Below are 13835 nucleotides of genomic sequence, written 5' to 3'. Positions count from 1 at the left end.
AAATGTACTGTGGAACAAAATTCAATTTAAAATTTTTGTAAAGCTGACCAAAAATATCAAATAAATTGAGGGCTTTTACGTGCCAGAACCACGATTTGATTATGAAGCACGCCGTAGTGGGCACTCCGGAAGAATTTGGACCCCCCAGGGGCTCTTTAATGTACACCTATGTTTAAGTACACGTGTGTTTCAGCATTTCGCCCCCCATTGAATTGCAGCCGCCGTGGCTGGGATTCGATCCCGCGACCTCGTGCTCAGCGGCCCAAAATCATATCCACTAAGCAACCACGGCGCGGGCGAGCTGCCTACCAAGACAGAATGAAAGGAAGCCTTTGTACCTTGTGCTGCTTTTTTTTCTATAGTTCTCAATTATGACGCATCCGAGCATCAGAAACATCTATAACGTGATCCTGTTACAAGAAAAAACAAAGGACTAAATAATACTGCGCACATTCGTACCAGTGAAAAACTTAAACACTGTAGCTTTAACGAATTATTGGACGAAAGATTCCATTTTTTTGACACTGAGCGTAGCAATACATGTGTTTCAAGGTCCCGGAACATTTAGGTCTCAATTTCGCCGTCCGCCCCTGTTCTTTTCTTACCAGCGGCCATCGAGCCGAGCTCAACGCTTGTCTCGCGACATTTGTAATTTGTTTATCGTAGTGGCTAAGCACCACCACTAGCACCACGTTATTCAGCGAGAACACTGATCGAAAGCGGCCCAGAATATGGCACGCACTTGACGGTGGCGGTGTCTCACCTTCATTTGAACCGTCTCGGACCTCTATCTTGTCGTAAGGGCAGTCCTTGTACGGGTCCAGCTGTATGTCGACGAAGTACAGTGTGATTATGTTCTGTGGTCCGGCATCCAGCGGCACACGGCACGATGAGTTTGGCGGGTACGCGTCCGGGTAGTTGGGGCTGCTGATGAAGCCGCGGGAGTCTTCTGTCCACACCCGGCAGTTGCCTGCACACGGAATTGATCTCCAGTCAAAATGTGAACGCTTAATCACGCTTTATGAAAGAAAACAACCACAACACAAACGTTGTTATCGTTCCCCAGCCCCAACATGTAATTGAATCTTGAATGATCGGGTGCCCCCCCTCCCCCTACAGGCGCGAAAAAAGAAAAATTTCGACGATCAAGATTTTGTTTTCTCCTTTAGTAGAGAACATTCTAATGAAACTCTCGTTTTTTTTTCAAGTTCACACAGCAGCTTTTAGGACACAAGGATAATTCCAGTAACCATTGTTTAACCAATATACATTCAACATTAAAACGTAGTGGGCTATCCAATCTTACTTCTCGTTTTCTGTGTTAACCCTTCCAATTTCTCCTGACATTCAGATTTTCCTTTGGGAGATGTTACACTTTTAGCAAAATATCAAAATAATCGTGATCATGAAGTAGATAGACAACGGAGTCTGAAAGTAAAGTCGCCTTAATTTTCCACACAGAACTACCTTCAGTGCTAGCCTCATGACCCTGACCAAAAGGGCTAGCGGGCATTTCTTTCTTACTTACGGAAAACAGAATGCAGAACAGAACCGGAAAAATGGAACAAGAAAGAAAAGCAGACAGAGAAGGACTTGTTACGGTCCTTTGCAGTCCCTTCTCTCTCTGCGGCTGTTTTACATCCTCCTTTTCGTGACTCTTAGACGTTTTACGACCCACTGACGACCTACTGCCAGTGGTGCGATGCAGCTGTGAGACTAGGTCGGAGGTGGTGTAGCAGTTGTGTGACAGGAACAGACTCGACAACAACGAACGACGTCATTGATCTCTCAGATATCTGAGCGGAGGCAGTTATAACTATTGCGACCTGTACTTTGTTTTACTCACTAGGCTCGGCGTGCTGTTCCTCGAGCTCGTTGTAGCCGTGGTACCTGGCGCGGAAACCCTGCAGGTTAACTATGTCGTCCGAGTGGAAATGCACCGCCATGGCGTTGCCCGTAGACCGCAGCTCTAGTGAGCTTTTCTGGTTCTCTCGGCAGAAGCGACCGAGCGACGGGCTGTCTGCAAATGACAGGAAAAGACAAACAGGTGCAAAAAAATGTATATGCGTTCAGAATGGGAACTGCTCATAAATGGCAGTTAGGTCACTCGCGAAAGCATTCATTTCATTCAACAACTTCATTCCTCCGCAGATCCATTCTTTATGTAACTGCCAGACATATAAATTGGAAAAGCTGCAGGTGGCATGAAATGAGTGAGTGACTGCAACATCGGAGCGCCTAGCAACAGACTAGGTGTTTCAAGATGAATCAGTTTTCGTCAAAAATAACTTATTGTATATTCTTCTTATCAGCCATACTCTTATGAAAGTGAAATAACAAAATTTGTAAACTGTTAATGGCATTTCTTTAGAACGTTATGCAGTTTTATTAATTTTTCCGTATACCAGTTACCATTTTCATGAAAGAGTCTTCGACAACTGCATTTTACTTGGTTTATTCGGCCCCAGATTTTTCAATTTCATTGCCTGCTGAACCTCTACAGTGTCTAGATTACAACGAGTGCCAAGTTATAGGTGATGAAAGAAGAGCATCCCCACGTTGTGTCCACACGACGTCAGACAAAGAAGAACGTTTGCAGACCTTTTTTTTTTTATGCGAGGATCTTTTCTTTCTCTTGTGAAAACACAAGAAAGGAGCCATGTTATACCGCACCCGAAGCGCACCGCTTACCGAAGGTAGGGCCGTCGAAGATTTCAACGAAGTCCGACGAGCAGCGCGGGTTCCTCTCCATGAAGAGCGTCTCGAACTTGAGCGCCACCACGTCCCCGGGCTTGACCCGAAGCACCGAGAAGCAGTCCGTGTTGGGCGGGTACGTGTCCGGGAAGTTGGGGCTCTCGACGAGGCCCTTGTTGTCCTGCACTTCCACGGGACACGCCGACATGCGCGAGGAGACGACCGCCGGCGAACCGACTGCGCCCAGAAAGGAACCACCGCGAGAGTGACCACCACGCTGCTGGCGCTGTTGCTGCGGCCGCTGCTGCTGCTGTCGCTGTGGTTGCGGCTGAAACCGCTGCGTCGGACGCGCTGACGGCGGAACACCGCCACGAGTTTCATGCGCTGCGAGTTCAGACACGGGCGACTCTGACTCGCCGGGACATCGGGCCACGCCTGCGAGGGGAGGCAACAATGCATTGGGCGGCCGGTGCGCCCCGTCCGTTTGCCTCGCGAGCCAAGTCTCGTGGCGAGAGCGCGGTCTCCCTCTTTCGAATTCTTGAAAAGCGGACGGCTCGATCAAAAATTTAGCGGTGTAGTCCCGTGTATTCCCGGCAATTCCCGTCTATTCCCGAGTGAACTCCGTGATCGGGGTAAGGGGTCCTTTTACGAAGGCTGACTTCTCCTTGTAACATGCGTCTCGCTCACGGTGGCGTTCCTGCGTGGGCCCGGAGGGCAGTCTGAAGGCGAATGGAGCACTAACGGGACCAACTACCCGTGCTCTATTTGACTCTACTTTCGGGAGCTCTCGTGCTACTAGACGAAGCAGACCTGCTCTATTTCGGCGCAATCGCAGTAGGTGCACTCCAGTGTGGAGTATAATAAATCCCTGAAGGGAATTCTTACGCCGGAGCGAGCTATTAGTCTACACCCGAAAGAAGTTGCGGCCATTTGTTTGTGGTAAAAGTCTAACGAAAGTATAGGGCGATTTCATTGGAAATGTGTATTTCTTTGTATTTTGCTTTGTGCACCTGCGAACTATTGATTCTGAAGTGATGAGGCACGCGGCGTGTACCGTGTTCGCTTATCACTAATACAGCAGCGCATTCAGTCGTGCGCTTCGAAACTGCCGACCAGATAAGTTTTAGCTTGTTGAGGAACTGAAAGATAGCCATCGATGGTATCTTCAAAAAAATCCCGCGACTTCGGTGTTGCGCTGCTAAGTAGGAGATAGCGGGACCAAATGCCGGCCACGGTGGCCGAATTTCAATGAGAGCGAAACGCAAAAAACAGCGATATACTTAGATTTAGATGCACGTTAAAGAACCCGACGTGGTTAAAACTAATCCGGAGTCCCTCACTACGGTGTGCCTCGTAATCAAATTGGCTTTGGCACATAAAAGCCCATAATTTTTTTAGGAATACTACATTAGCAAATGAATTAGTCCTTGAGTTCGGTTCCATGTCTATAAGCACCCGTGCGCTTGTTTCTCGCGGTACTATTGCTTTAAAAGCGCTGGTCGCTGCAATTAACTAAAACATATTGACCTACGCTGGTGTGTGTGTGTGTGTGTGTGTGTGTGTGTGTGTGTGTGTGTGTGTGTGTGTGTGTGTGTGTGTGTGTGTGTGTGTGTGTGTGTGTGTGTGTGTGTGTGTGTGTGTGTGTGTGTGTGTGTGTGTGTGTGTGTGTTTGTGTGTGTGTGTGTGCGTCGGAAGTAGATTCCTTAGATTTTCGAAGTCATATTTAATTTGTATTTTGCTGCTAGGGTGCCCTCTTATATTCCCAAGTAAAACCCGAACAGTAGTGAAGTGACACATGCTTAGCAGGCATTCTGAGACCGGCACCCAGAATAGATGTATCTTAAATGCGTCACCCACCAAAAGTCTCCTTCGCCCAGTCCACGTCGATCCAGAATCCCTCATCCCCAATCCAATCCCCAATCAAATTTTTGGAAGACTTAGGAGACGTATGGAAAAATTAGTGCTTCAGTAGAAATTCCACTATATGACTGGGCTTCAATTTAAGAAAGAAGGTTGGCTAATCAGTGGAAAGCTTATTTAACTATCATTAGCCATTTGTAAAGTCCGATTTACAACAGAAGTAATGTCCGCCTCTTCTAGGATGCCACGTACAGAGGTCCACCAGCTCTCAATAACACAGATGGCTTTTAAACGTCTACGACAGAACTTTTGGAAATAAAACAAAAACGTTTCGTACACTTATTCCTCTCATCTCTAGTCGGCTAGATTCTTACAGAAACTGAAAAATTGACAAAATGTAAGAGCTCGTATCACGTTCAACGAAATTCTAATAAAGCTTGAAAATATTTTTGCTACGGTCTAACGAACTAAGATGGCGGAAGTCAGTCCTGGGGCGCTATAGCGTAAAGTTATTCCAAAACTTTCCAAACTTCGCCTGTCTGTCATGCGACGTCACGAAAACCGAGAGAGATCCCCGTCCTATGTGACGTACGCACACTGATCATGCATGATTGGGCCGAACAAAAGAAAAATAATGATTTCTGATTCCGCACCTTTTTTCGCCATTAGCCCTCCGCTATTGGTTAAAAGTTATCGGGCGGCGCCCACTTCCCCTTTCTGCAACGCAACATAAAAAAACAAAAACAACTAAAAAACGCGAGGACTCACCAGGTTAAAATGACGTGTACTCATTAAAGATGCGTCAATATGCCGAAAAGAATTTAACGTTCTTTTCGAAATAGCCGGAGACTGCACCGTTCTGAAAGGAATAGAACACGTCTGCCTACCGATCGCTCTGGCACTGGCTGCTCGTAGCTCCTGGTGAGAGCGAATTTATTTGTGTACGAAAAAGAAGAAAAGAAAACAATTGCGTGTCAGTATACCTTTGTCGAAGCCCTTTCGGCACGCATACAACATCACTCTGCCAAATCTTCTTTGCTGAGGATCCGTTTTAGCGGCATTCTTAACCTTCCGTTGCACGCCGCCGCGATTTTGGGCCAGCCACCGCAAGCTAAGCAAGGAGTAGCGGGCCCTCTCTCTCTCTCTCTCTCTCTCTCTCTCTCTATATATATATATATATATATATATATATATATATATATATATATATATATATATATATATAGGCTGCGGCGCCACCCGCCTTCTTATTCGGTTATTTATTTTGACTGGGCTGGCAGGGCCCAACCGAAACCCTTTCCATTTCTGCGAGCTTCTCGCCTCTTTTGCACCCAGTTAGAGAAAGCTGGCAAAGTAAGCAATGCTATTCGCGTTGAATCGAAACACGGGTGACTTCCTATAAACAAGGACAGCGTTTGATTGGTTGGTTTAAAGAACACTGCGGGTCACCGCCCGATGCTTACGCCGGTTGTACGTAAATTTCACGTCAGGAGGCTGCAATAAAAATAGATTGGAATAGTTTTACGTTATAGGGCCCCTGCATACGGCGTCTGTCGCAGCGCCCGTGTGTCTTTGGAGCGTCAAAAGCAACCAATTACAGCCGTCACACAATCCACGACGAGTATAGCCGCTTTCAAGAAATTTTGTGACACGACACGGTGCTATGGCGAGGAGCTTTCGGCAGTAACTGATGTTTACGTGCGTCGGTTTTTCTTCCCTTCGTTTTTCTTCTTTTGTTCGTTTCTTTCTTTCCTTCTTCTTTTTTTCATCACGACGCCTCTAGCGTTCCGTGTCAGAATTTGCTTCGGACTGGTGCTTCTGCGTCGATAGACGTCGCAGTCACGCTATCGCCGAGTACGGTAACCACCATCCTCCTATAAGACCTAAGCTAGAACATCACGCTTGGAGTCTACAGAACTCCATCGCTGCACACGCTTCTTTGAAAATTATGAAAAAAAAATGTTATTTCAACGTTCCCTTGAAGGAAGACGCGGTGTCGCGTGCTTTCAAGCTTCGCTAACCTGCACTACTACTCTACTTTATTTTTCGTTTTTGTTTCCCTTGGTGACGTCCCTTCGGCGTTTTCATCGAGTGAAAACATGTAAATAAGCATAATGAACTCACGTCACAAGAACGATCACTGGTATATTACCGGTAGCCTGGAGCTGCTATTTAGATGTTTTAGTGTAGAATCTGGAGGGCCTCAGAAAAGCTGGTCAATGTTTCAATAGGATAACCTATCCTCGTCAAAGCCGTCCTTGTCAACCTAACCCACTGAGGAAAACAAACCTGCGCTTGACAAAAATAGGTCCGCCTATCGAAGCATTGGCCAGCCTTTTCGAGGTCGTTTATTCCTGTGTATGTAACTTCAGTACCACAGCGTGCAACTTTGTTTGTCCATATCTTTCTATATGTCGATGTGAATGGCTTAGATGAACAAGTAGTAAAACATGCACCCGAAAGCCTTTCTGCATCAACACGAAGACACCTTCCTCTCGTTGCTTCATTGCGGAACACGTGGCGTATCTGCCGGCTGGCAAAACGTCGTATACTATGGGCAGTAGGAAGAAATTCTGGCTGACAACACATTTTCTTTTTCCTGTCATTGCGATACCCTTCTCACAAATGACATAATGATAGTTTCTTCTGTGTGTGACATACCTCGACACATCACAATCTCCATTATTCAGCAAGGAAAACAGCGCAGTTTCCCGGGAAGGTCTCGGCGCAGAGTCTGAATTTCCGCGCTCGTTGCACCCCGTTCAGCATAACAAGTTCGTCATTTCACTGGAAAGCTCGGCAGGTGCGGATAACGAGCTCAGAGGAATGAGACAATAAGTGCTCTCCATAACAAAAAGAAGGAAAAAGAAAAAAGCGACTCCAACACGAGATCTTGATTAAAGCACGTGTCTCCACTAATCCATTAATGTCCATTAATCTCCACTTTATTTGAAATGTAGGTTTAGCTTGGGGGGGGGGGGGGGGGCTATTATCCGCGTTCGTCTTCGAATTATGTTTATTCATCATCATAAGCCTGGTTACGCCCACTGCAGGGCAAAGGCCTCTCCCATACTTCGCCAACAACCCCGGTCATGTACTAATTGTGGCCATGTCGTCCCTGCAACCTTCGTAATTTCATCCGCCCGCCTTACTTTCTGCCACCCCCTGCTACACTTCCCTTCCCTTGGAATCTGGTCCATAACCCTTCATGACCATCGGTTATCTTTCCTCCTCATTACATGTCCTGCCCATGCCCCCCCCCCCCCCATTTCTTTTTCTTGATTTCAACTATGATGTCATTACCTCGCGTTTGTTCCCTCACTCAATCTGCTCTTTTCTTATCCCTTAACGTTACACCCATCATTCTTCTTTCCATAGGTCGTTGCGTCGTCCTCAATTTAAGTAGAACCCTTCTCGTAAGCCTCCAAGTTTCTGCCCCGTATGTGAGTACTGGTAAGACACAGCTATTATACACTTTTCTCTTGAAGGATAATGGCAACCTGCAGGGAGGCCTGCAAAGGCAGGCCTCCCTTTACATCTGGACTGCTACAGAGATTTCCTTGCTACAGAATTATAATGGAAAGCTTAGGTGACCTAAGTTTACCTAAATTTTCGTTCCGCTTAACCTCCCCGCTTTCCTCCGTTCCTTAGTTTCTCCGTCTCAGGTCCAAACAGTTTTTTTTTTATTTGTCGCCCTTTTCCCCAAGATTCATCTTCTTTGATATCTATGCCTTTTGCGCGACGCGTATTCCCGGGATGCTTCTTAAGTCACAATGTTCCTCGGATCATTGTGCATGCCTCGTTCACTTGGTTAGAATGGAATTATACATTATCAAAGTATTCGCTCTCATTTACCTGGCAAGCCGCGCGAAGGAGGTGCTGCCACTAGTGTGACGTATTCACGGCGCTTAAATAACATAACAGCGATGCGTGCGATGAAAGGTGGCTCGTGATCAAACCTTCAATGAGGAAGAAGCTGGAATTGTCTGAAAGCGAAATTGGCTGAATAAATGAGTTAGCTGTCGTAAATGGCTGAATAAACTGACAAGAACACTACCTCGCATTCATATCAGTGACTATGCATGAGTGCGTAATCGAAGCGGGTTTGGAATTACAGCGGATAATCAGCTCGGCGCGGTGTAAAGTATGAATTGGTTTGTAAAATAACCTGGTGATTAGGATTTAATCTGGCGTACGGCTGCCTTCTTTTAGCACCATGATTTCATTTGCATGTCAGCCACGGGCGGTTTTTTAGCCGTTGTTTCACGGCTACATAAAGCCCTTAACGACGAAGTCTTCATGGTGGGGTGCTGGCACCGGGACAAACAGCGCTCTGTTGCTCCTTCTTATTTAAATGCGGAACCATCAGATTGCCATTGAGCGAACAATCTGGTGTCTGTAGCAGCGAAACGGCCCCTGAATTCCCATTGGCTGCGAGGCCCCGTCACGTGCGCGCCTCGACGGAGCAGAGCGGGCGAAATCGAACACCCGTTGCCGCGCTGGCGCCCCAGCTTTTGCGTGAGGGGAATGGGCACCGCCGCGAGGTCATGACATGCAGACTGTGCGCCCTTGTTACTTTGGTTTTTGCTTTTTCATGTATCAGAGGTATGCGATTAAGGAAGCTGGTCGTAATGGTAGTAGTACCTCGTCCATTTAACTTACTCCTCTCCGAATGGTTCTTTTTCGTAGTGCTTCTGGGTAACATTGCGAACAATATGAAAAGACACAGCCGGCCGCTTCACGAAGGACTTCTCTGGCGAGCGACTCCAAATTTCTTTCTATTTTGACCGCACAGCCATTGAAGACGCAGTTTTGCTCTCGGGGACCCGCTGGAGCATAGCGCGTCTACAGCTGTCGTAGTTTTGGTCTCTTCTTTCCCATTGGGTTATGAAATGGAGGAAATACAAGGCCAAGAACGGCACGAACAAGGCATGACACAAGCTAGCTGAAGAAGAAAGATAGCCGTCAGAAATAATAGTGCGAGTGTACAGGGAGGTGGTACGTAGCCTGAAGCAGAATAAAGAGATTTTGGTGAGAATGAAATACTCGCAAGAAAGTGCACATTAAGCATCACAGCGCTTTTTCTTGTGGTGCGAAAATCCAACATGCGTGGAAGCCCAAACTTACGCCGCAGCTGTCAACAGCATTTCGTTCCCGCTTGCGTTTTCGTGCGTCATATCGTAAGGAGTTCTTGCCCGTATAGTCAAGAGATTCACAATTAATGCTCGCATAGTGCGCTGTAGGCATTGAAAGCTATTAAAAGCAAAGCTTGTGTACTTAACTACCAACGTCTCTTGGGGCCGCGACTGGGCACACGTGCTAAAACTTCGTCTTACTGCATAGACAATAAACATGGAAGTGCCGCGTAATTGGAATAATCTCGAATGCCCAAGAAGCTGGGGGCCATCACGCCTCCAACGGTTCTCCTTCTTTCGGTAGCTTCTTTTCCCTCTCTCTACGTGTTGGTGTGTGTATGTGTGTGTATGTGTTGGTATATTTCCGTTGAACCAAAATGCTTACGAAATATCAGCCAGGGAAAGCCATGACAACGGTCATATTCTTCCACAGCAAAAAAAATATTATTCCTGGAAACGCGCCTTCCAGAGCTGTCGTGATCTCACCGCGGAAAATATACTGCCTCTGCTTTCACTTCAGTCAAACAGCGTGTCCATTTTGGAGTTATACTTCGAAAAACACAGTTTTCAAAGCACAGCGGCATCGTTTTTTTAGGGGCACAACAATCGCATGCAGCCACGCGTGGTTGAAGAATGTGACGAACGGCCAGGTACCGCGGTTAACCATCGCCGCTCGCAATAAGAATAGACGGCCCGCGTCAACTGGCTGTGTGCACGAATGTGCAGATAAGTAATAAAATACATATATGCAGGGGTCTTATGCGCTTAAACCACGATTTGATTAGGAGGCATGTCGCAGTGGAGGATGCCGGATTAACTTTGACCACCTTGGGTTCGTTAACACGCGCGCAATATACATTAGACGGGCATGTTTTCTTTGTTCTTTGTTTTCTTTTCGCTGCCATTTAAATGAAGCTGCCATTGCTCTGAGCAGAGCAACGGATTTGCAGATGCTATCATGTCGGCCCCAAGATTCAGGCGCTTGAGCGGTGATCAAGGGAAGTGAGAGTGTAATGGCCCGACTGCAGCAAAGGTTTGTATTGCCTTTTCGCGTTGTTCAATAGTCTTATCAGCTTGTTTAGTGTAATAATCTCTGCGAATCAAACGCAATCGCTCAAGTTGGGGTTTTCGGAGCGTTAGGTGTAGGGGTGTGTCGCTTTGTGGAACAATGAGTGATGTGTCCAGAATTTGCGCGTATGTTCACAAATCAAAGTATATGTTACCGGCTACGTGTGTGGCAGAAAAGAGGGGACAATGTATGTTTTACACATACATCGGTGCACAAATTAGCTTAAAATGTAGATTCACTGGCATGGCATTTTACATTAAATTGAGCGTTCTTTGTTTTGACTCGCAACTGCTGTTGTGGTGGTCCGCAACAGTGGTCTGCCGCTTATGATTAACAAGCGGCAGTAATGCTTTTTTTCATTTGTAGACAAGACCTTAGTGAAACCAGTACATGAAAGGGCTTCTTTCAAGGGCATTAAACACTTTCGAAAGCCTCAGCTTCCAATTCTGAGCAGTGTATTACACCTTTTTGTGCTGCTGGTTTCCAGTACACGTGTGTATGTGTGGTACATGTTTGTGTGTGCCGTATGAAATACAGCCGATATACTATTCAACCGCGAAAGTTGTTCACACCAGGTGATTGATTTATTTCTTGAGTTATTTCTCAGATTATTGTTAGTTGTAGCGGGAAAACAAAAGGTCCCGATACATTTGTTTAACCACGTACGTCGTTTACCTTAAATATTGTCAGGCTATAAAAAAGTTCAAAGCAAGATTTGTGCTGACAACCTGAAAGTGATGTAATTTCATTGGGGCCGCTCTTAACAGGCATCGCAGTGATGCTTGTGCGATGTCATTCCAGGCCCTACACGGTGTGTTAAAGCATTTAAGAGTTATGAAACATTGTTCCAGCGCACAAATGAACAAGGACGAGAAGAGAAAGACAACACGAACGCCAGACTTTAACTGAATTTTATTCATGGAAAACAGGGCTTTATGTGCACAGGGGGAGGGAGGGGGGGCTGCTGGTGCGCAGGACCACCGAAAAATATTTCCTTGGTCTAGGCAACAGTCATCAGAAGTGTCAAACTAAAAGAAGAAAGGAATAAAAGCTAAAAGTGAAAAAAGGTGAAAAAGCAATTCCCTCTCTTTTGTACATCACTCAGTACAATCTTGCTCATCTCCCGCCCTACCTAGCTGATTCGACACACCGGTTTGCCCTGAGATAATCAAGTTATTTTTTCCCGAGTACAACAGAAGGAGCACTGACACAGTAATCGTTTTCATTGGAGATACAAATTGCTTCAAAAATTTCCCGGTTTTTCTGATTGCTATATTTGCGCAACACACGTGTTCGTTCGAAAAACGCCTTGCATGCTGGCTTGTGCGAGCAACGGCGAATGTTGTCGGCTAAATGACTAGCGCCACTTAGGGAAGTAGCATTCCTGCGATGCTCTATAGCAAGCGTTCATTCAGGCAGCGCCCGGTTTGGCCAATATAGCATTTCCCACAGGCGAGGAGGATACTATACACAACACCGACGTCACATTCAACGAGGGCTTTGGTGTGCTTTATTTTGCAGGCTGGCTTCTTCTGGGATTCGTTTACTAGGCGACACATTCGTCCAAGCTTTTCTGGTGCTGAAAATACAACACGCATCCCACATCTGTCGCCAACCTTCTTGCGGCGGTGAGAAACCTGGTGCCAATAGGGCACTACGACAGGGCGCTTTAGCGGGCGTGCGTCTTTTTTCAGCCTGCGCCTCCCACCAACCTTTACCTCGCGAATCTGGCTCTCTACCACCGAGGCCACGATTTCTCCGTAGAACCCAGCCTTCTCCAGACGCCTTAACAGGGCGTCGACGCTGTCATGAACTTGATGTTCGCATGACTTCTCTAGAGCAGAGCGGATGCAGTTCTTTGTTATAGCTCTTTCTACGAGCTTGGAGTGGGCCGATTGATAATAAAGAATTTGTTTTCTTTCTTTTAGACCGTGGCTTGTACTGCCAGCGCACGCGAGCTCCATGAAAAATAAGACAAAAGTCGAGGTACTGGATGCGACCATCTTGCGGCAGTTCGTGCGGGAACTTCATTCCAAAGGCGTTGCTAGCAAAAATATTGAGAATGTTGTTTATACTATTGCCTCTATCAGTCGTATTCATTACCACGAGGTAATCGTCGACATATCTAAAAACTTTCTGCACGCCTGCGTTGTAAAGGGATGCTTGAATGCGCTTGTCAATATTTGCTAAGAAAATATCGCTTAAAAGTGGTGCTAGGCAAGAGCCGATGCCCATTCCTTCTTTTTGGATAAAACAGCTGTCATTAAAAGAGATAATGGTGGATGAGAGATAAAAGGTTATTAGCTCTATAGAATTGTCGTTTGATAACCCAGTCATGTTTTGGAAGGCCACTGGTGCCATGTCTTCAATGTGGCTTCTAACCGCGCGGAAAAGATCAGGATGAGGCAATGAGTAGAACAAATCTTCTACATCGATAAAAAAGGCAAGCCTGATTTGACACGAGGTTTTATAGCCCGAAAAATATTCAATAACCTTTGCATAATTTTTTTTTTTTTTACCAGGAAAGGGTCTTCTAACGGAATGGTGCTGAATGAACGCTTGCTAGAGCATGGCAGGAATGCTACTTCACTAAGAGGCGCTGGTCATTTAGCCGACCACATTCGCCGTTGCTCGCACAAGCCAGCATGCAAGACGTTTTTCGAACGAACACGTGTGTTGCGCAAATATAGCAGTCAGAAAAACCGGGAAATTTTTGAAGCATTTTGTATCTCCAATGAAAACGATTACTGTGTCAGTGCTCCTCCTGTTGTACTCGGGAAAAAAGAACTTGATTATCTCAGGGCAAACGGGTGTGTCGAATCAGCTAGGTAGGGCGGAAGATGAGCAAGATTGTACTGAGTGATGTAAGAAAGAGAGGGAATGGCTTTTTCACCTTTCTTCACTGTTTGCTTTCATTCCTTTCTTCTTCTGGTTTGACACTTCTGATGACTGTTGCCTAGACAAAGGAAATATTTTTGGGTGGTCCTGCGCACTAGCAGCCCCCCCCCCCCCCTCGCTCCCCCTGTGTACCATAAAGCCCTGTTTTCCATGAATAAAATTCAGTTGAAGTCTGGCGT

General features: G+C 46.3%; 1 protein-coding gene across 2 annotated transcripts in view; it reads right to left on the bottom strand.

Moving 5' to 3' along the window:
• The window catches only part of LOC142584829 (mannan-binding lectin serine protease 1-like), an 81875-nt gene that overhangs the window by 36563 nt on the left and 31477 nt on the right, over nt 1–13835 (bottom strand). The window contains exons 3-5 of one of the 2 annotated variants that reach the window (XM_075695112.1): nt 2692–3129; nt 1847–2020; nt 764–970 (exon numbers count right to left, since the gene is read on the bottom strand). In XM_075695112.1, the coding sequence (XP_075551227.1) occupies nt 764–970; nt 1847–2020; nt 2692–3129 (819 nt within the window). The remainder of the gene's footprint in view (nt 1–763; nt 971–1846; nt 2021–2691; nt 3130–13835) is intronic. The other variant, XM_075695113.1, reaches the window with a different exon arrangement.

This window comes from Dermacentor variabilis, chromosome 6 (assembly GCF_050947875.1).
Source record: "Dermacentor variabilis isolate Ectoservices chromosome 6, ASM5094787v1, whole genome shotgun sequence".
In the NCBI taxonomy this organism is placed as follows: domain Eukaryota; kingdom Metazoa; phylum Arthropoda; class Arachnida; order Ixodida; family Ixodidae; genus Dermacentor; species Dermacentor variabilis.
Note: the sequence above shows the minus strand (reverse complement) of the source record. Positions and strands in the feature narration are given on the sequence as shown.